Source organism: Pollicipes pollicipes, unplaced genomic scaffold (genome assembly GCF_011947565.3).
Source record: "Pollicipes pollicipes isolate AB1234 unplaced genomic scaffold, Ppol_2.1 Scaffold_7231;HRSCAF=8579_pilon_pilon_pilon, whole genome shotgun sequence".
Taxonomy (NCBI): domain Eukaryota; kingdom Metazoa; phylum Arthropoda; class Thecostraca; order Pollicipedomorpha; family Pollicipedidae; genus Pollicipes; species Pollicipes pollicipes.
This window is the reverse complement of record NW_023597034.1, coordinates 40,734,644-40,756,883: the sequence shown is the minus strand read 5'-3', so window position 1 is coordinate 40,756,883 and position 22,240 is coordinate 40,734,644. Positions and strand designations below refer to the sequence as shown.

Here is a 22,240-nt window from a genome sequence, read left to right as displayed (position 1 = left end):
ACGAACAGTGGCCACATCAGACACGGCTGCAAGGCAACGATCAATGTTGCCGCACGAAGCAACTGCCACAGTTCATGACCAGACACCGCCTGGTCACGGGTCGGGCGACAAATGCACACCCACGACATTCAGAGCGCTTCCGTCACAGAAGCTCCTGCATCCAAATGTGCATTTCCCACATTCACCTGCCTCTGCAAAGCTGGTTTCAGTTGCATTTCCCAGGTAATTCATGACACTTGCCACGGTAAGTTGTACTTGCAAATGTTGTAATGTAGGTACATGAGAAAAGCAATTGAGAACGCCGAGGACGATTCCGATGCACCTACTCCGCAGCAGCTGACACACCCGGGGAGGCAGATGCCATTACTTAATTATGATGCATCGACACAGAAGGCAGACACTTCACCCAAAGCACGTGACGTACGCAGCTTTGAAGATAACTCTGGAATATGTTCCCGAATCGGCACATGAAGAAGCCTGGAAAACCAGTCATTGGAACGCAAGAACACATGAAATGCCTAAACCGAAAAGCCTATTCTACATTAAAAGTTTGTCGATATAGACACGGAACGAGCAAGCCAAGCCATGCACACATCCAATCGTCCGAACTTCCTCTTCTTCGTCTTGTTCCTTAGACTCTCTGCGTGCTGGCTTTCCGACTCGATTTCCTGGGCACGGGTTGGGGTGAGTCGGTCGCCCTGCGAGCCTGGCGCGTCACGCGTGCCCCTTCGGAGACCACACTGTCTGGCGTCTGGCCCGCCTGGCTCCGAGATCCCCGCGTGGTCCGAGACGTCCCGGAGACCGCGCTCTCGGAGGACTGGTCCAGCTGACTTCTGGGGGTCCGCTTGGGTCTGGCCGGTCCGGAGAAACGCCGTCAGGAGACAGTTCCCCCTGATTTTGAGAGTTCTGCTTGGGTCTGCCGTTCTGGAGACGGCACTGTCTGGACTCTGGATTACTCCGCTTCGGGAAGCCTGCTTCGATCCACTAGTTGTGGAGGCAATGCTGTTTGGGCTCTGTTCCACCAGGAATCCTGGGAGTCCTCTTGGTTCTGGCGGTTTTAGGAGCAGGCACTATCTGAAGTCAAATTGTGCACGGCTTCTGGAGACTGCTTGGTTCTAGTGGTTTCTGGACAAGCACTGTCTTGATCCCGCTCCATCCGACTTCTGGAAGTCCCGACCAGCTCTGGACGATGCGGAGACAACACTGTCTGGACTCTCCTCCACAACGTTTCTGGAAACCCGCTTCGCCCCTCTGGCTCCCGAAGGCACGCTGTCCGGAAGTCAGTTCCAGCTGGCTTCTAGAGGCCGCATTGTTTTCAAGCGGCCTCCGGAGACAGCGTTGTCCGGACTCTCCTCCACTCGGAGCCTGGATCCCCTGGTGTTTCGATCCGTGTGGCGGCGCCGCCAGCCTCCTCGAGGCTCCGGGCCACCTTCCTCCTCGGCCGGACGGCGCGCCGCCAGCCGCCACCAACCGCGTCGTCCCCGGGGCGACTCCGGCTCCGGACCCTCGCCTGCCCGTCCTCGATGGTTGGCTCCGAGCTGTCTCGTCGGCCAGCGTGGGGCACGCACGCCGCGCCGCCGGACGGCGGGGCGCGGCGCACGTTCGCCGCCGGCCGGCGCGGCGGCGGCAAGCGCGCGCCGTTTGGCCGGCTCCGCTTGGCCGGCACTGAGGCCGGCGAGGCGAGCGGCGACGCCGCCGCCTTGCCGCGCTTCGGTGCCGGCGTGCGCCGCGAGAGACGGCCGCCGGGCTGGTGCGGCGGCGGCGGCGGCGGAGGCGACGTCTCGGCGGCGCGCCTCGGCGCCGGCTCGGAGGCGAGCCGCGAGCGGCGCGCGTCCGGCCGCACTGCCGATCGGTCGGCGGCCTCCCGCAGACACTCAGCGAACTCGTCCGAGCCGGCCGACGCCGTCAGCAGCAGCTCCTGGCCGGCGCTGACGTCGGCCGACTCGGCGTCTCCGGCACTGCGCCGCCGGCGGCCGACCGCTCCGGCGAGCCTTGGCTGCAGTCCAGGCCGCCGACCAGCGTCGCGTCGCCGCCGGCGGACGGCCGCGCGCGCGCCGGCGCCGGCGTGGCGGCCGGTTCGTCCGGCCGCGCCGCCAGAAGCGCGCCGACGCCGCCAGCGAAGCGGCGCAGGTGGCGCGCCAGCTGCCGGTCGCCGGGCTCGGCGCCATCCGGCGGCCAGCAAACCGGTCGGCCAGTGCGGCCAAGTCCGCGCAGCACGGCCGCCGGCGCTGCCGCCAGCTGCAGCTGCGGCAGCGCGCGCGCCAGCACGGCGCCCGGCGCTGTCCGAGCCGACGCCGTCCAGCAGGGCGTTCAGCAGCCGGTACGCCAGCGCCTCGTGCACGGACCCAGGCAGCTCCGCCTGCCGCTCGGCCAGCATGGCCGACTGCGTCAGCTGCACGAAGAAGCGCGCCACGTCGTCCAGGTCCACCTCCACCAGCGGTGAAGTCATCGGCGCCTGGGGGTGCGGCCGGCAAGAGCCGGTGAGGGGCGCGCGGGCACGTGTGGCTACTCGGGGTCAGGTCGGACACTGCCGGTGCAGATTTGCCGACAGACGGGAGAGTCACAAACCGCATCATACGGAACAAGACAGCTGCTCCTAACATCAATGGTGAGCCCTTTGATAACTTCCTAGTTACGGGAGATAGTAGAAATGATAAGAGAGCCACACATCGGTGCGATAAATACGTGATTGCCTCGCCCTGCAACAGTCTTCTTGAACCTTTCCGGGATTCTTTATTTATTCGCCGTCTTGGCGCACAAGTAACTCAAAAATCTTAAGTAATGTAGGCTCATCGGCAACGCGGGCGCATCTATGGATACAAATCACAAAACGCCAATAAAAGCCTCACATATTTGCTCATCAACGACTCGTGAGCAGTGACTTCGCAAACAGCCGTAGCGCTTTTCCCACCCTGTCCCCGATACGACAGGCGCGGTCCGTGCGGCAGCGGCGCCTATCAGCAGACGCACCTGCATGAGCGTGTGTATGGTGGGGAGCATGGCGTCAGCCAGCATCTCCTGGTTGGCGCGGCTGGCGGCGCCGAACGCCGGGAAGAACACGCCCAGCATGTTGCGCAGGAAACTGTCGCCGTCCCATGACGGGGTTGTACCACATGAGCACGAGCCGCTCCAACAGTCGGGGCGAGCTGATGCGACCGTGCATCAGCAGTTTGCAGAGGCCCTCCGCCACCAGGCCGCGCACCTGGCCGAGGCGGCATTCAGGTCAGGTCATGCCGGGCCAGAACTTGTCAGGTCAGATCAGGTCAGGTCAGGTCAGGTCAGGTCTTGTCAGGTCAGGTTGACGGCGGCCGATACCGGGGCCGGGTCCGAAGACCTATCCAACGATTTTCAATTTCGTTGGTTCATGTTCTTTTTGCGGTAGATTTGCCGAAGACTGAGTGAAATAAACTGATGATCATAGTATTGACTTATCAGTGGACGTTTCATTTAATCTGGCCTACTGAACATCCCCAAACAGCAGGATAGAAAGCCCCTGGATCAGTTTGTGAACAGGGATCTAAACAGCCGCAGGCGACGCCGAACCCGAGGCGGTCAACAACATGGCATGGGGAGGGAGCTTCCACAGGAAATCAGTCCAGCCACCAGACCAGGTCAGGCCGACGTACCTCTGGCTCCCCGACATCCAGCATGGCGGTGAGCTCGGTGACTAGCGGCGCCATTTGGTCGGGCTGCTCGGCCGGCGCGGCCACCTCCAGCCCGTGCACCAGCAGCTGGTCAAAGACAGCCCGCAGCGCCGTCAGCTGCACCTCGCACTGGTCCGCCTGCGCCACCTGTCCGGTCGCAGGGGTCGCAGGTCAGCATGACGGGATTTAAGACAGCTGGAGGAGGGGTGGAGAGCCAACAACAGCGCGCGCTGCAACACGGGGCGACTTGAACAAGTTGCCAGTCAGTGACGGAGCACCGGCAGAAGTCAAGGAGCTCAGCGGCATACCAGAGGACAAGCAGGCTGCCTGGCCAGCCCAACAAGGCGTCGCGAAACCGACCTGGACGAAGAGCACCAGGTGATGCTCGGCGAGGCCGCGGTTCAGCAGCGAAAGGGCGCCGAGCGCGCGCACGGCCGCCTCGCGCACGCCCGGGTCCTCGTTCTGCACGGCCGGTAGCACGAGCGTCTCGGCCAGCGCGCGCAGCTCGGCCGTCAGCGTCTTCAGCTCGGGCGACTGCAGCAGCTCGTACAGCACCGTCAGGCACTTGGTCAGCGTGGCCGGGTCGTCGCGTTCGGCGCACTCGCCGACGTCGTCGGCCGGCGCCGGCTCGGGCCGCTCCTGGAGTTCGCGCTCCTCCTCCTGACACAGCGTCTGCTGGCGCTGCAGCTCCTGCGCCGTCGCGAACTCGCCGCCCGCCACGGCCGCCTCCAGCCGGTCGCGCAGCTCGTTCAGCTGCACGCGCAGCTGGGCGCGGCGCAGCCGGCGCGCGCGCAGCTCCTGCTCAGGTGGCGGCGGCGGCGCGCTCTGCAGCGGCGCGCGGATCTCGGAGATCGTCTCGACGAGCGCGCGCAGCCGTGCGGGGCGCCGCCGGCACGGCGCGCGCGTACAGCCGCACCAGCGGCGCCACCAGCTGGCCGTCCAGCCGGTCGGCGCGCAGCAGGACTGTCGACGAGCGCGGCGAGTGCGCGCGCCGGCCGAACTCGTCCCACAGCTCGAGCCCAGCCGCCAGCGCGATCAGCTGGCGCAGCACGAAGCGGTCCGTCTCGTGCTCGCCGTCGGCCGGCGGCCGGCCGCTAAGCTGCTGGATGAGGCCGCACAGCGCCGGCAGGTCGGGCGTGATGCGCTCCAGCTGAGAGTCGGCGCCGCCGCCCTCGCTCCGCAGGTGGTCGCAGAGCGCGCGCCACAGCAGCGCGTGCTCGGCCGTCAGCTGGTCGGCGGCGAACAGGCGCGTGTCGGCCGGCAGGGCCAGACTCTCCACCTGACGGGCACAGACAGGCGACGCTGACAGGCACGTCCCCATTCGACCGGCCGGGCTGCCTCGCCGCGGTTCGCACATCCACCGGCCCGACCAGGCAGGCCCTAGCCCGGAGACAGGGGCGCTGCGCGTGGAAGAGCACCGGGAGGGCCGCCGCGATTCGCCTTTCATAAAGAAGAAATAACGGAATATTCAGTACCTTCGCAAGAACTGAGCGATTTAATCCAAGTTCAAACCATTTACTCACTCTAAATACAGTGGATCAACTGCACACTATCATTGAACTTTGTCCGGTGCGAATACTGCATCTTCATAAAGCAAGATCGAAAACATCACCGCAAACTGTCAGCAGCACAACACAGATCGAGAGACTGCCAAAAGGTCACGAAACACAGGCCACAACTCAAATTTTGGACCGCAACGACTAAATCAAGCCACTGAGCAAGTACCCAGGTAATCAAGTCACGTACCAAATCATCACCACGCCATCGATCGGTCAACCACCAAATCGATTAAACAAACGGTCGGGTCCGGCCAACCGACTGTCCCCCACTGTCCCCCCCCCCTTGCCAAGCCAGCGGCCCAGGACCGGCGGCAGTATGGCCGGCCCACGCACCATGTCAGCGTACGAGGTCTCGCGGCACATGGCCTTGACCACGAGCTCAGCCACGTCCGGGCACATCTCCACGTAGAGGCAGCGCAGCAGCTGCGTGACGCTGCCGGCCAGCAGGCGCAGCCAGAACTGCAGCAGGTCCTTCTGCACGGTGCGACGGACGGCCTCGTCGCGGTCCTGTAGGCCCTCTTTCAGCAGCCGGCGACGCTCAGACATCGAGATAGACTTGATGTGCACCTGAAGCAGGAGCGTGCGTGCACACGTGGGACACGCGGCGAGCGCACGTGCGGCGACACCGAGACGGCACGCACGTGTGGCTGTGACGTGCACGGTGGGAGAGCAGAGGTCGGTTGTGTCGATACCGAGCATGGAGTCCATGCTCTATGTCATGGATATGTCATGGACACACGTACACGTGGCACCGACTATGGACGAGTTGGTTCCGTACAAAATGCGGGGCGTTGCATCACGATGCATTGCAAACAGAGGGTAAGTAATGAATTCGAACTCTTCACAAAAGATATCCTTGGTTTCACCTTACCAATGAGCAAAATCTCCTTACGTTAATAAAGCACAAAAAGAGTGATCAGGAGGAAAGCTGACGACGCCACTGAAAAAGAGCCTCCAGCATATAGACACCAAGCCAGGAGCTAACCGCATCACCACGCACGCAGACACACCAGCTGATCCTCACACCTCCCAAGTCGACAGCCGACGCGGCACAGCCCTCCACAGGAGTGCGCCGGCGCCGCGCCTCACCTTGGTCAGGAAGAGGTAGGCCTGGCGACGGACGGGCGCGCTCGAGTCGCGGATGCGCTCCAGCACGTGCGGCAGCGTGGCGGCCGAGCCGCCGATGTTGAGCAGCACTGCGCGCCGTACGTCGGCGCTCGGGTCGTTACGCAGGTGAAACACGTACGCCCGGATCACCGGGCACTGCTTGTTGTGCGGCTCCTGCAGGCGCGACAGCGCGAACACAGCCTGCACGCGCACGGCCGGCACCGTGTCCTGCAGCCGCTCCAGCATGGCCTCGTACACGCGGTCGCAGAGCGCGTCGTCCAGGTAGGCGTTCTCGCCCAGGTGCAGCAGCAGCTTGTTCAGCAGCTGGCAGCTGCGCAGGCGGACGGCCGAGTCGGCCGCGCGGTGGCTATCCACCAGGAACTGGAACAGGCGGCCGAAGAACGGGTGCACCTCCTCTGCCTCGTCGACCGCCTTGTCGGCCTCTGCCGCCGCCGGGCACAGGTGGCGCGCGAACCGGGCGGCGAACTCGAGCGTGCGCTCCACCGGCGCGCTCTTTTCGCCGCGCACCAGCGCGTGCCGCAGCAGGCGCACGAACTCCACGAAGAAGGCCTCGTCGTCATCGCGCGCCGCGTGGATCGCCTTCAACGCGGTCAGCAGCTTCTGGTGCACCGAGATGCTGGCCTGGCATGCGACGAACACGTCCTGCATTGTGTTCAGCATGGTGGCAGCTGTAAGCAACAGGACGTACTGGTGATCTCTAAAGATGCAGTAATGATGATTGGGGCCTTATTTCTCACCCACTGCCAAGGCCATTTTGAGATGGATGCCTATCCAATATCATGTGGGATGCGATGACAGTGTGTGAAAGGCTCAAGCCCAAGACCAATGGGTCCGGAGCAAATCACCCTAACCACTATACCCCACTGCTCCCTCCAAAGATGTGGCTATGTAGCATGATCAGTGGTGTTGAAGTGGTCTGAGGTGTTAATGTGCTGTGCAGTTTCTGATGATAATTGCCAAGCATGTGCATAACCAATGAATACAAATCCTAGATTTCTGAAGTTCTTGACATTTGTGATTACATTTAGAGTTAACAAATGTATGAGTGGGAGGTCATTTTGCACTGTTCTTAAGAGCTACAGACTCAATGTTCTATCAAATTTAAATCAACAATTTGCACTTTATTTATGCCACATCATATACCTAATTGCTGCCAGGAGTTCAACAATGCACCCCTATTTTTGTTAACAGTCCCTTGACAGAACACAGGTCATGAGCATTAATCAATAGGTCTTATCCCAAGACAGGAACTTCAAAGTAATCTCTAACAGAACATGCATTCTTCATTGTCTCAAAAGTGTACCAAACCTGACCACCACCCACCCTAATCAACCTCTGTGACCAAGCCTGCTGCTGCCCATCATGCTGTTGGTGTTCAAAATCTTATAATTTTACTTCTCATTTTCCACACCATCCCCCTGCAACCCATCATCACCATCACTGACTTAAGGTGTAATGCCAAATTTCATGTCACACATGTCACATGTCACATTCCCATCATATAAAACCTCTGTATTGATCCAATCAAGCATCAGTATGCAAAAGCTGCACCTTAAAAAGAAAAGGCCAGCCTTCATCCAATATGATGCCTTGGGGCATCAACTTTGTACTGCCAGTGTTAGAATCTGATAAGCACCACTGACATCATGATTTATATATATTGACACAGTAAGATGACGTGATGTTATTGTTTTCTGATTATCAACCACGTTGTTTGCTCTGAAGAGGTCAATGTATGCACAAAATATTAACACCATGAGGCAAAAACTTAACAAAAGCCAGTCATTTACATAAAGCTAGGCATTATAAAGTGAGGCCAATATCTTAATGTAGAGATATTGCAATCTTGCCGAACTTATGTATATCATGCTGGTCGAGACCACGTACGACACGCGAGCACCGATCTTGACTTCTCGTGCTACTGCAATCACATTGCCCTTACCGGTGTTAAATTCGGCAGGTTGCTAACAAATTAACAACCGAAACATCACAGAACAATCAATTATCCCACGGCACGCAACGAAGGCCAACCCGCAACCGAGGCCAACCGCAACCGAGGCCACCCGCAACCGCCGACAGCCGCCCGAGCAGCAACCGCCGCTGAAAGTCGCGCGCGCGCCGCTCTGTTGAATACAAACACCGCGCAACATTTGAAACTGTCGCCGAATGACAGATGCTACCATATTAGTGCGTCCATATCCTTCACGTGGTTCACAGTATTTGTATTAAAAATGACACCCTTCCCATCCCATCGCGCATTGAGATAAATGTTGAAAATGGGGAGATGACAGTAGCTCAGAGATACACCACACACGAAGCCAAAGCCAAAGAGATGCATGCACGGTAAAAAAGATTGTCAGCTCCACTTTTCGCAAAAGTGTCACAAACCTTTGAACGATGCTTGAAGGCGCTCCGCCGGCCTCACGCCAGGTAGGTGGTGGTATAAAAAAACGTGCACTTTCGTCGCGCTGAGGTTATTTAAAAAAAAAAAAAACGTACCGGGACGCAACCGCCGCCGGACATGCGAGCTCCGCTGCTAGATGCTCTGCAGTCTGCTTTTCGAAAAGCCGCGCCGGCGACTTGCTGACGGCGACCTCCTCCTTCGCTGAGAGTAACGGCGGGAGAGGAGACTTTGTTAAGCTGGCTCTGGCTCCCTCCCCCACTCTCATCTGGAATGCCGTTGGTGGTATTTTGTGTTGATGGGGCGCTTCGACTGCGCGGACATTTCGCGCTATCTCGAAAACTGGCAATTTCATGCCCTTTGGTCAATACAGTGTCATTTAACTGTTACTATGCACTATGTCCAACACCATCACAAACTCTATTGCGTTTGAGCAAAATAAAGTGGGCTTAATCCGGTGCGTAAAAATGGGAGGAGTTTGTCTGGCCCAGGGTTCGATCCCCCCAAAAAGTACAAAAATTCACACCCCTGCTATGCGCCCTGATCTCTGTGTCATTACCTATGCGGTTGGACGGCTGCAATCGTAAGTCTTGCGGGCTAAGACAAGTGGAACAATAACGTCACAACACGAGTCCCGCCTGATGCAGAAGCTGGTAAGTGGGCGCTGCAATGAAGTAACGCAGACGATCCGTGGCATGGTGAGGACATGAGGTCAGGCAACACTCGAGCGGTCGCCGCACCCCTCACGCCGTGGCATGCTCTCGCCCGATAGGTAAAAAGTACGCTGCGCAGGTGGCTGCGCGTCCAAGCCGTAGCCGGCAAAGGGCAACTTTCTCAAATCTTTTAGTCACATGAGAATGATTCCCCCACGACTCCCATTCTCTCATCTGTGGTTTCGAGGACGCGCAGCAATCGGTGCCTTTTTAGCACGCACGGCGTGACCGGCCCGTGCTACGACGAATGGAGAACACGATGCGCCAACGATGGCGACGGACTGCTCAGTACGCGGCGTTAGCAGCCCAGTCAGCTCAACGTCTCACCGCAGCATGACCATACCCGTCAACACTGACTGCTGCTGTGGTATCAGACCTGACCACCTAACAGTCTACAGCGCAGGACGGGCGCCCTCCTGATCGGTCGTGGCACGGCCCTCCTGCCATGCCTGGCTCACACTCCACGACATTCCCACATTATGACCTGTTGTCGGAACAGAGCCGCCTTTGCACAGCAGCTCAACAAAACTCTGAACACCTTGCGGTCTGTCGCGGCATTGACCGGCGGTTAAGTGGCGTTTCCGTCTGCACGTGATACTGGCGCTCTGGTCACGTACGCCGTCGGGGCATACTCCAACACCAAACAACATGAAACGAAAGCGCCAATTATTATTTTCACCTTTCGCAGTTGATCCTATGGCCATGTCCCAATGAGCAAAAACGAATATCACTTGCGGACAACAGGAGGGAAATAATGCCACCGTAGGAACATTGAAGCAGACAGGTGTTGCAGCATACGCCCTACACCAACGCGCCATAGGCTCGTGCTAGTCACGGGAAGCAGTGCATTCAACAACTGAAACACAAGGTACGCCAGCGTATCCAACCTTGGCCAATCAGTTTTAACCCATTCACATCCATTTTCTCGTAATATCAGTCCATCCCGAAGCTTGGAGACATTTCATTACTCATAGCTCACCACTACACTTAAGGGGAAATCCTGAACACAACAGTCAAATCTGATGACTCGCTCAATGCTAGCGGTTCTGACTGAAGACAACAGTATCAAACGAATATGACTGACTGCATACTAAACAACTGTTTGAGCAGGAGATCGGTCGGAGGTCAACAGGTAGGTCGGAATTAGCTCGCTGCACCCGACTGAGCCAGCGAGCTCAGCAGCACTCACTAGCTCGTGCCGTTCCTGAGCGCGCCCGCCAGACAGTTACCACACACTCCATTATGCCCCTCCACGGACGAGCCATGCGCCAGTCGCGTCTCACAGCCCAGCCCGCCCGCCACTGAAAGCAGCGCCACCTATGACGCCGTCCGAGGGGCGGCCACGCGTCCAGTGGCAGTGCCCGTCTAGCGCAGTGAGACTCTCGCCACCACTGTCTCGTCGCCGCTGTCAGACCGGTGCAGAGGAGGGGACGGGGAGAGGGAGGGGGTGTGCGGGTGGCACACGAGCGCCGCCGGCCGTTCTTTAGCAATACAGCGTCCAGAAAACTCTAATCAATCCACAGCCGCGCCTCTGCCCACGCTCAAGCCTCAACGCGAACGTTAGACGGCCAGTGCGTTGCCGCCGTCCTCCGACTTGTCCTCCGCCTTCTCCGCGCCGGCCGCCCCAACCGCCTCCTCCTCCTCAGCGCCCGACGCGGCCGGTGCGGGCGGTGTGACGCCGTGCGACCCCTCACCACCGGCGGCGGCGGCAGCGGCGTCACGCGCCGCCTCAGGCGTCTTGCCACTGGCTTCCGTAAGCGGCGCCATGCAGCCGGCCACGGCCTGGCCCAGCTCGGCCAGCTCCTCGTCTGAGGACGTGTCGCCCGTGCTCTCGCGCCGGTAGCGCGGCGACAGCCGGCGCCCCTTGCTCAGGTAGCTCGTCAGCTTGCCGCACGCGGCCAGCACGAGGCCCAGGTAGGGCGGCGACGGCCGCGTCGGCCGCGTCAGGTACTCCGGGTGGAACTGCACGCCCACGAAGTACGGGTGCTTGGGCAGCTCGACAATTTCCATGCGCGTCGCCTCCTTGTCCTCGGCCTGGCCGACAAAGTGGAGACCGTGTTGCTCCAGCAGCGGCACATAGCGCGGATTGACCTCGTAGCGGTGGCGGTGGCGCTCGTCCACGCGCGTGGCGCCACCATACAGCTGCTGCAGCACCGACGGCTGCCCGCGGAACGTGGTGGCGCGCCGGCCCAGCCGCATCGTGCCGCCCATCTGACCCGGGTTGTGCTCGGGCATGTCGATGATCAGCGGCGTGGTCGCGTCCTTGACGAACTCGGTCGACTGCGCGTCCGGCAGGCCGGCCACGTGGCGCGCGTATTCGATCACGGCCGCCTGCATGCCCAGGCACACGCCCAGGAAAGGCTTGGCGTTGACGCGAGCCCACTGGATAGCCATCACCTTGCCCTCGACGCCGCGGTGGCCGAAGCCGCCGGGCACGAGCAGGCCGTCGGCGCGACAGAGGTGGCGCCACGCCTCGTGGTAGCGCACCGGGTCGCTCAGCTTGCATGCCTCCTCGAGGTGTTCAGACTGGACGAACTGCAGGTCGAGCTGGCGGCTGGCGAGCAGCGCCGCATGCTGCAGCGCCTTAATCACGCTGGCGTACGAGTCCTGCAGCGAGGTGTACTTGCCCACCAGCGCGATGGTGACGGTGCGGCGCACGTGCGTGGCGCGCTCGGCCAGGTCGCGCCAGCCGGCCATGCAGCGGCGCGGCCGCACGCCGCCGGCAGGCGCAGGTGCAGGCACTCCTGCAGCACGTCCAGGCACCGCTCCTCCGTCAGCATCACCGGCACCCGGTACAGCGACTTGACGTCGTGCAAGCAGATCACCTGGTGCGGCGCAACGTGGCAAAAGTTGGAGAGCTTGAGCTTCACCTCGGCCCCAATCGGCTTCTCGCTGCGGCACACGATCAGATCGGCGTACAGACCCAGGCCGCGCAGCTCGCGCACCGACGCCTGCGTCGGCTTCGTCTTCTGCTCGCCGGTGGAGGACGGCTGCCGGCACCAGCGACACGTGCGCGCAGCAGAAGTTGCCGCGACCCACGCGGAACTGGAACTGCCGGAACGCCTCCACGAACGGCATGCCCTCGATGTCGCCGATCGTGCCGCCCAGCTCGATGATGCAAATCTCGGGCTCGAGGCCTTCGGGGTCAACGGGCCGGCGCGCAACGCGCTCCACCCAGTTCATGATGGCGTCGGTGATGTGCGGAATCACCTGCACCGTCTTGCCCAGGTACTGGCCCTCGCGCTCGTGGTTGATCACCTGCTGGTAGATCTTGCCAGTGGTGATGTTGTTGTCCTTGTGCAGCGTCACGTCCAGGAAGCGCTCGTAGTTGCCCAGGTCGAGGTCCACCTCGCCGCCGTCGTCCAGCACGAACACCTCGCCGTGCTCGTACGGCGAGAACGTGCCTGCGTCAATGTTGATGTAAGGGTCGATCTTGATGGAGGTGACGCGGAAGCCGACGCCCTTCAGGATGGCGCCGATCGAGCTGGCAATGACGCCCTTGCCAATGCCGCTGATGACGCCGCCCGTCACGAGGATGTACTTCATGATGACGGGCTTGGACGCAGAACGGAGCTCTGCAGTTCTGCTGGGAGAGAAAAACTATCAGGACATGAGAGGAGCAGTACTGTAATGTATTTGTGACTAAACTTGGTACATGTCCATAAGGAAACATATTACAGCCACCAAGCATTCAGTACCATGCTGTAGCATCTTCACCAATGACTTCACCAACAATTTAAGAACAAACAATGCATTCTAGATAGCTACCAGGCTATATTATTGAACTATACCTTGTCAAACACCATGAATTACATTTGTGTGTATATGAATATACACACACACACACAGTTCATCAACCACATTGTTTATGGCAGGCTGTGTTATTTGTCACAAGTTGCCTGATATTCCAGAGTTTGGCACCAAAACACAGCAAGAGTTGTTACAACAAAATAGCAATGAGGCCAGCTACCAAAGGAACTATTCATGATGACCAGTTACAAAAAACTTACTCTCCATGCTCCAAATTCAACATACCCAAATAGGCAGACACCTTTACCACATCTACACCTGAGAAAAACTACAGTAAAATGCTACCTGGCATCTATGCATGAAATAACACCTTGCTGTGAGGTACTGAGACATGTGAGTGTAAAATACAATTACCATGCCTAATGCTACCATGCTTGAGGGTTGTAACTGTAACATTCATATAAACACATAAGCTTTATTCATGCAAAGATACCCACAGGCAAAATCACAAAACTTTTTATTGCTGAATTTGGTATAAAAATATCAGCACTCATTCTCTGCCCCATGACTTTCATGTGTTTGACACTTCCCTTGTACCTTGCTGTGTGATGCCTATTTTACAACAGCTATGTTATATTGTGAGCTTTCCATTCAAATATCTTTCTGTCATCATGATTAAACCAACAAAGTTACTTCACATCCAGGGCACCAAATAAACAAAAACAAGCTACCATGGATAATTTATCAGGTAAGACAGTAGTGCTTCATACCACTGTTTTCCATACAAGGCTCATTAAGCAGCTTAGAGGCATACTTATAAGGCTCATCGCAGTACATTTTCTAAACATAATAACCTTATGGTCTTTCCCTCTCTGAATGCAAAACCCATGAAAATACTACCACATTCCACAGAGATAGAGCCCTCACCCTGGCCTGTCCCTTTGAACCTTGAATGTAACGAAACCCAGGGTGAGTGGTAATTTTTTACTTTGGTACCTGTGCGGCCGACGGAGGGAAGAGCTACGCTGGTTGCAGGGTTTCGAGTACTGTCGTACTGGGGAAATGCTGCGAGGCATCAGCTGACATTGTGATGTCACAAAATGGTTTTGCATCGATCGGGATCGGGGCTCCTTTGGGCCGACTGAAGGCCATAAGGCTTTTGCAAGTGATATGATGTCACTGGTATTCGGCTGGGTATGTGACGGTTACTGGTGGTGAGTTTTTAAGGCTCTTTTGGGTCCACTGAATGCCGTAAGGCATCAGCTGACGATGTGTCGTAAATGGTATTCGATAAACATCAGGCGCGACCGGCCTCGTTCCATCTTTACTTTTCGTACCTGTCTGCTGCAAGCATTTGCATGCCGTATAAAGGTTTCACCGAATCACCTCAATGTGTGACGTCACTAATCATCCCTTCATACGAGTGCACTTACGGCCCCACGGCCACGGTGTGTCATGGTCCGCGACGTATCACCGGATAGGGTGACGTCACTGGTATTCGAATAAATACTGGGCGCAACAGGCCGTGCTTCATTTTTCACCTTTGTACCTGTCTACTGTAAGCATTGGCGTGCTGGATGAAGGCTGCCGAACCACCTGAGTGTGTGACGTCGCTGGTCATGAGTTTTACCGGGGCCTTTAGGCCCACTGAAGGCCACGAAGTGTCAGCTAACGACGCCACTGCTATACGACTGATTGTAAGACGTCAATAGTCGTGGGTTTTCACGGGCCCTTTAGGACCGACGAAATGCCGTAAGGCATCAGCTGGCTGATATGACGTCACTGGTATTCCGCTGAACATCAGGCAACAGGCCATGCTCCAGCTATAACCTTTCGTACATGTCTACTGGAAAGAATTGGCGGATTTTTTTAGGCCAACAGAAGACCATAAAGCATCAGCTAACGATGTGACGTCACTGGCATTCGACTGTGCGTGATTGTCACTGGTCATGAGATTTTACGACCTCTTTTGGGCCGATGAAAGGTCATACGGCATTAACTGACGATGTGACGCCACTGGTATTGGAATAAACTTTCAGGCGCGATAGGCCATGTTCCACCTTTACTTTTGGTACTTGTCCACTGCAAGCATTGCCGTGATGAAGGAAGGCTCTGCCGAATTACCTGAGTGTGTAACGTCACTGACCATTAATTTGTATACTCTTTTGAACCCACTATAGGCTACAAGACATCAGCTGACGATATGACTGTCACTGGGTTTCCACTAGACATCCATGCGCAACAGGCCATGTTCCATCTTTACCTTTTGTACCTGTCTATTGCAAGTATTGGCGTGCTGAAGGAAGAGTCTGCCGAATCTCCTGAGCGTATAACATCACTGGTCATGAGTTTTTCGGGCTCTTTTGAACCCCCTATAGGGTAAAATGCATCAGCTGATGATATGATGTCACTGGTGTCCGACTAAACATCAGGCGTAACAGGCCATGTTCTATCTTTACCTTTCGTACCTGTCTATTGCAAGTATTGACGTGCTGAATTAAGGCTCTGTCGACTCTCCCGAGTGTGGGTGAATACTCAGGTGAATCGGCAAAGCCTTCATATAGCACGTGAATGCTTGCAGTAGCCAAGTAAAGATGGAACATGGCCTGTTGCGCCGAGGTTAAGTCAAATACCAGTGACGTCCTATCGTCAGCTTATGCATTATACCATATAGCGGGTTGAAAAAGCCCATAAGAACTCTTAACCAGTGACGTTACACACTCAGGAGATTCGACAGAGTCTTCCATTCAGGACGCCAATGCTTGTAAACGACAGGTATGAAAGGTAAATATGTTACATGGAACATTGCGCTTGATGTTGAGTGGAATACCAGTGACGTCATATCATCCCGCGATACTTCACAGGATACGGGATACGGGATACTATGATGCTTTGTCACATTGGGGTGGCCCAAGTGCACCTGTATAAACTCATGACTGGTGACGTCACACACTCAGATGGTTCAGCATCGCCTTGATATAGCACGCGAATGCCTGCAGTGGACAGGTACGAAAGGTACAGATAGAACATGGCCTGTTACGCATGATGTCTAGTCGAACACCAGTGACGTCATATGGTGAGCTGATGTGGTATGCCCTATAACGGGTTCAAAACAGACTTATAAAAATGCATGGTCAGTGACATTACAATCTGAGGTAATTTGGCAGAGCCTTCCTTCAGCATGCCAATCCTTGCAATAGACAGGTACCAAAGGTAAAGGTGGAGCATGGCCTGTCGCGCCTGAAGTTTATTCGAACACCAGTGACGTCACATCGTTAGTTAATGCCGTATGACCTTTCGTTGGCCAAAAAGAGGCCATCCAATCTCATGACCAGTGACATCACATACAGTTGAATGCCAGTGATGTCATATCATTAGCTTATGTTTTATGGCCCTCAGTTGACCCCAAAAATCCATAAAAAATCTCATGACTAGTGACGTCGCACACACACAGGTCATTTGGCAGAGCCTACCTTCAGCACGCCAATACTTGCAGCAGACAGGTACGAAAGGTATAGATGAAGCATGGCCTGCTGCCTGATGTTCAGCCAAATATCCGTGACGTCATATCGTCAGCTGATGCCTTACGGCATTCAGCCGGTCCGAAAGAGCCCGTGAAAACCCACGACCATTGACGTCACACAGTCAGTCATATAGCAGTGATGTCCTTAGCTGATACCATGTGGTCTTCAGTGGGCCCAAAAACACCGATGAAACTCATGACGTGACATCACACACCCAGGCGGTTTGGTAACTTTCATTCAGCATGCCAATGCTTGCAGTAGACAAGTACGAAGGTAAAAATGAGCATGGCCTGCTGCGACCAATATTTAGTCGAATATCAGTGATGTCACGCTATCTGATGATACTTCACGGAACATGATACACCGTGGCCGTGGGACCTAAGTGCACTCGTACAAGTGATAATTGGTGACAGCACACATTCAGGTGATTCGGTCAAACCTTTATTCGGCACAAAAATGCTTGCAACAGACAGATATGAAAGGTAAAGATGGAACGAGGCCTGTTGGGCCTGATGTTTAATCAAATACAGTGACGGCATATCGTCAGGTGATGCCTTACGACATTCATTTGACCCGAAAGAGCCCTAAAACCTCACGACCAGTGATGTCATATACCCAGTTGAATACCAGTGACATCATATAACCAGCAAATGCCTTATGGCCTTCAGTGAGCCCAAAAGAACCCCGATCAATGCAAAACCATTTTAAGTGATGTCACAATGTCAGCTGATGCCTCACAGCATTTCCCCAGTATGACAGTACACAAACCCTGTAGCCAGCGTAGCTCTTCCCTCCGCCGGCCGTACAGGTACCAAAGTAAAAAAAAGCTGATTGAGTGAACATAAGTTCTGAAGTTGACCATGACCAGACCCAGGTGGATTGAAATAAACAAGCCTTTACATCACGCCCCAGCTTTCCACCTGAGGCTCATGTTCTCTCCACCTGTATGAGCCTCGATACTGATTTCATTATCAAAGAACACTGCATACGTGCACATAAAAGAAAAGTATGAATTAGCATTACATACATAGGAACTGCCCCAGCTTGGTGTAGCAATAGCTAACAGTATTCCAGCCAAAGACACAAGGCTTGGAGAGCATTAGTAGGGGTGCCATAGCCCTGCCATCTATCAACAATTTTAGCAAGGCCTCTTCAGTGACAAATAAAGACTGAACTGAAAGGGGAATTTGAGGACCCCCAGGTCCACAGGGAACCTGACTGCATATCGCTAACTCATGCCCTTCTAATTTTGGCTTAATCTCAGAGTGGGGCAGAGCCAGAAGAAAGCCAGTTGAAAAAATGATTACCCATTCCTTTCACACGCTATGAGCCCGTCCAAAATCACCCACAGCTCACCAATAACCCAGACCCACGTGGCCCCGCCGACTAACGTCGCGTTCTGGAACGAAGCAATGCCTGAGATTAACTTGCATTGCAATGTCGCATGACAATCAAAATCGCCACGCTACCAACTGTGATATTTGTATGCTGCCAAATCATCTTTGAAATCCCTTCGTGATTTATTCTGAGAGGAAGTTCTGAGGAAAGTGATTCTGGCCAGCGCCGCACTTTTCTGCAGTAGCGCAAGCAGAGCGAGGTGGGGGGGGGGGGGGGGGGCACAGAGGGCACGTGCCCCCTTGGGTTCAAGCCTGAAGGTCCCCTCGGGACCTGTGATTAGGGGTCCGGAAGCTCGGACGTGGCGTTTGCAGCAGGAAACACCATAAGCCCAACTCCATCCCCGTTACTTTTTCCCATGCTGTCCGCCAGTCTGCCACGAGCAACCGCGAGGGCGACAAGCGTGAGCACCAGCGCCAGTCTGCACAGCTGGGCTGCACGCGCCTAAGGCCCTTAGTCCTCGGACTGGACCCGATCGTTGGTCCCGAAAGCCCTTCGGGCCCTATTCGGGCCTCATCGAGCACCACCCGTGGCCGAATCGGGGCCCATTGCCGACACAGGACCCCCTGTTGGCACTGTGGTCATAAGGTCTCTTTAGGCCCTTGGGCCTCCGACAGACACAGGGGTGACTAATGTCAATCACCGACCCGGCCTTTGCCCCTGCTTGGGAAATGTGTCCCAGGCCCACACCGACGAGAAGCGGACCGTATGGTGCTGTTGGTGTCTGGCCGACATGCGGACACTCATCTGCTTAGGTGGATCCCGATCGGCGCAAAGGCCTTCTGGTGGGCATTTTGAGGGTTCGTTCCTGCGGACCGGGGCCTCTGAATAAGAGCTAAGGCCGGCCCTTCGTGCCCTAAGGCCCTCCCATCGTGCCCTTAATCGTCGACCCCGGTTCCAGCCGCTCCTAGGACCTCCTCGAACCCTCCCATGGCCGAATCGGGCTCCATTTTCAACAGAGGGGGCCCTGTTAGGCGCTGAAGGCTTCTGACAGACGCAGGCACCCCTGGCTTTGTTCCTGTTTGGGAAGAGAGCCCTCAGGCCCATACCGACACGGAATGCACTGTGCGGTGCTGATGGTATCTGACCGACACAGAGGCCCGTATCAGCTCAGAGGACACCCAATGGGCTCAAAAAGGCCCTCTGGGTGATATTTAAGCGTCCAGCCCTGTGGGCCGGGGCCCCTGAACACGACCTCCGGCCGGCCTTTCGGGCCCGTCGAGCTCTCCAAAAGTGCCAGTAAGGCCCCTCATGACCTAAGGGGGGGAGAGGGGGAGAGCACGTGCATACTGTTGCCCCTTGCCTTCGCCACTGTCAGAGGCCAATATACTTTAACCTGCCGGGGCGGTCCCGACCGTTCAAGGTAACTCATAGGTCCTAGGCTCTTCTCGTTGGCTCGGAGGCCGCTACACAGTTAACGGGGCCTCTGTGTTGAGCATTCCCTGCACCCTAGATCGCACGGATGCCGTCCACATTGGTCTTGGGTTTTCCATTTCCCGACGGACCTGCGCTGCTCACCGAGGCCCTAGACTGCCATGACCGCTTAAGACTACCACGTTGTAGCTTTTCACCCGCCCGGCCTGTCGGGCGGGCGACTTCATGCCGTACCTGGACTTCATGCTGTGTGGTTATTTCAATAATGGCGTCCACACTACGTCCACATGGACGAGCCAGTAAACCTTTAAGAAGTTAGGGTCGCTCCAAGGCTCGAGATAGCACGCATCACCGTGGACAAGATCGACAGGACAATCAACCATTTGCGACAGGTTTGGATAATGCGCATCCCGGACCGCCAGAGCTCCCATCTGGTGCATATTTTACGATCGCAATTTGGAACGTGTGAAATCTCTCATGATTTTCACTGTCGCTGCTCCTGTTTTGCCATTTGATTGGCAGTGGAATGCCACTACAATCACGTTTGTGCGAGAAATACCTTTGCCAACCTTGAGAAAACATTGGTTGTCTTCTGTCTGGGTCACATAGTGCTTTAAAAAGCTGATGCAGGATACAGTCCATTTTGTTTTTGTCCTGATCCTCCTGTGTTACGTAGTGAAACACCTGCCAATCATGGCAGACTAGCCTTATATGCGAAAGAGTTGTTATGCCAGAAATGTTAAATAGCTGCAGAAATAGCTACTCTTTGGTGCAAAATGAACCTTGCATTATTAATATAGTGTTTAGGGCCCTAGTGTGCCAACAGTTCTGTTAATTGTCTATATTTTTTGGAGCCCAGTATTTCCTTTTTGTCATATATATTGTGTGTGATGGGGAGGGGCTGAAAGGAGCATGGGGGAAGGGCGGGTCAAGTCAGTAAGCGGGGCTTAGGTCTCCTTGAAAGCATAAAAAGCAAAGCCCCTGCTACTATCCTTTCGATATGGGTGGTATGGGTAAACCCATAGGTTTACTTATCCCACGAAGTCCTCCGTACACATTTCCATAGTCTGTGGAAGCCAGCCCTTGACCCTGCACGCACAGAGGCTTGCAGCGCCCCTGCGACTCACTACAGGCCAGCGTGGGGCAGGTTTCGCAGTCCACACACATTTCGGAGATAAAGCTCCAGATAGACCCACGACGGCCGCGCGCCACACACGAGCAGTGGCGCGGCGTCACGACCGCGCGGGTCCTCGCGGCCAGTCAGTGGACGGCTTGGAGCGGCTCGGGTGAGTGTCACGGCTACGCGCTGCACGGCCTCCGGCTCAGGCCGAGGCGACTCTTATTACGACGCGCATATTTGGTCGATTGTGTCACGGCCACGCGCCTGCACGGTCTCCGGCTCAGGCCGAGGCGACTCTTATTACGACGCGTGTATTTGTTCGATTGTGTCACGGCCACCCGCTGCACGGTCTCCGGCTCAGGCCGAGGCGACTCTTATTACGACGCGCGTATTTGTTCGATTGTGTCACGGCCACGCGCCGCACGGTCTCCGGCTCAGGCCGAGGCGACTCTTATTACGACGCGTGTATTTGGTCGATTGTGTCACGACCACGCGCTGCACGGTCTCCGGCTCAGGCCGAGGCGACTCTTATTACGACGCGTGTATTTGTTCGATTGTGTCACGACCACGCGCTGCACGGTCTCCGGCTCAGGCCGAGGCGACTCTTATTACGACGCGTGTATTTGTTCGATTGTGTCACGACCACGTGCTGCACGGTCTCCGGCTCAGGCCGAGGCGACTCTTATTACGACGCGCGTATTTGATCGATTGTGTCACGGCCACGCGCTGCACGGTCTCCGGCTCAGGCCGAGGCGGACTCTTATTACGACGCGTGTATTTGATCGATGTGTCACGACCACGTGCTGCACGGTCTCCGGCTCAGGCCGAGGCGACTCTTATTACGACGCGTGTATTTGGTCGATTGTCTGGAGTTTCACTCTCAGTATTTGTGCTGTTAGTTTGTCCGCTGTTTCTCGCGGATTTTCCCTGAGGTGGTTTCTGATGCCTGGTTTGTGGGGTCACAACCAGTTATAGACATCGACGTGGTAAAAAGCCCATCACAGAATCCTTGCAGCACCAACAAACGGCGGCAAACTATTTTAATTTTCGATGAAAGGTTTCGGAATTGGCGTCCGCCATAAGTAGAACTGCAATGTGTCAACCAGACACAACAGTCAGTAATTACTTGTCTTGCCTACTGAAACCGATCGCCTTCGGTTCATGGACTTCATCAGTCGCATTCGAACATGAATTTGCACCTTGTATGCAGCGCTTACAGATTGTTTGTCATACGTCTATTCATGGATGCAACTTCTTCGAAGGAACGTGTCACAGATATAACCTCCCGCTGGTGTCAAACCTCGCGACCTGTCATTTGTTGCCTCACCTCGTTGAATGTCGCGTTCAATCACGGTAAATTTAAGCAGCTATCTGAAAGGGTCAAAGACCACAGAAATGCCTCGCAAAAATCAGCACATGTTCGTCACTAATGATTTAGACAGCACGTCAGGCAGGGTTCAGTTCGGCTTGAACATTGTACTATTTGAACGAGTACCACACGGCCAACATGAAGCTGATCCGGCTCCGTTCTAGCGGGAGGACGAGTTGCAGTGGCCATGTCCTAGGCCTAAAAAACTGTATGATTCATCTGCACGATTTTAAGAAAGATTTGTGTCATCTGACTCACCGAGT

At 56.0% G+C, this 22,240-nt stretch overlaps 2 protein-coding genes across 2 annotated transcripts in view; both read right to left on the bottom strand.

Annotated features, from left to right (window-relative positions):
- The window catches only part of LOC119110117 (condensin complex subunit 3-like), a 22,451-nt gene extending 14,065 nt beyond the window's left edge, over positions 1–8,386 (bottom strand). The window contains 9 exon segments of the mRNA XM_037233857.1: positions 2,294–2,455; positions 2,971–3,096; positions 3,098–3,202; positions 3,627–3,791; positions 4,005–4,349; positions 4,633–4,923; positions 5,537–5,770; positions 6,293–6,999; positions 8,274–8,386. Coding sequence (XP_037089752.1) covers positions 2,294–2,455; positions 2,971–3,096; positions 3,098–3,202; positions 3,627–3,791; positions 4,005–4,349; positions 4,633–4,923; positions 5,537–5,770; positions 6,293–6,991 — 2,127 coding nt within the window. The 5' untranslated portion in view covers positions 6,992–6,999; positions 8,274–8,386.
- A 1,741-nt stretch (positions 8,387–10,127) lies between these two features.
- LOC119109124 (CTP synthase 1-A-like) lies at positions 10,128–18,113 on the bottom strand. Its single transcript, XM_037232684.1, is given in 4 exon segments — positions 10,128–12,166; positions 12,169–12,438; positions 12,440–13,028; positions 18,076–18,113. Coding segments are annotated over 3 exon segments (1,983 nt in total). The 5' UTR covers positions 12,992–13,028; positions 18,076–18,113; the 3' UTR covers positions 10,128–11,005.
- Between the last annotated feature and the right edge of the window lie 4,127 nt (positions 18,114–22,240).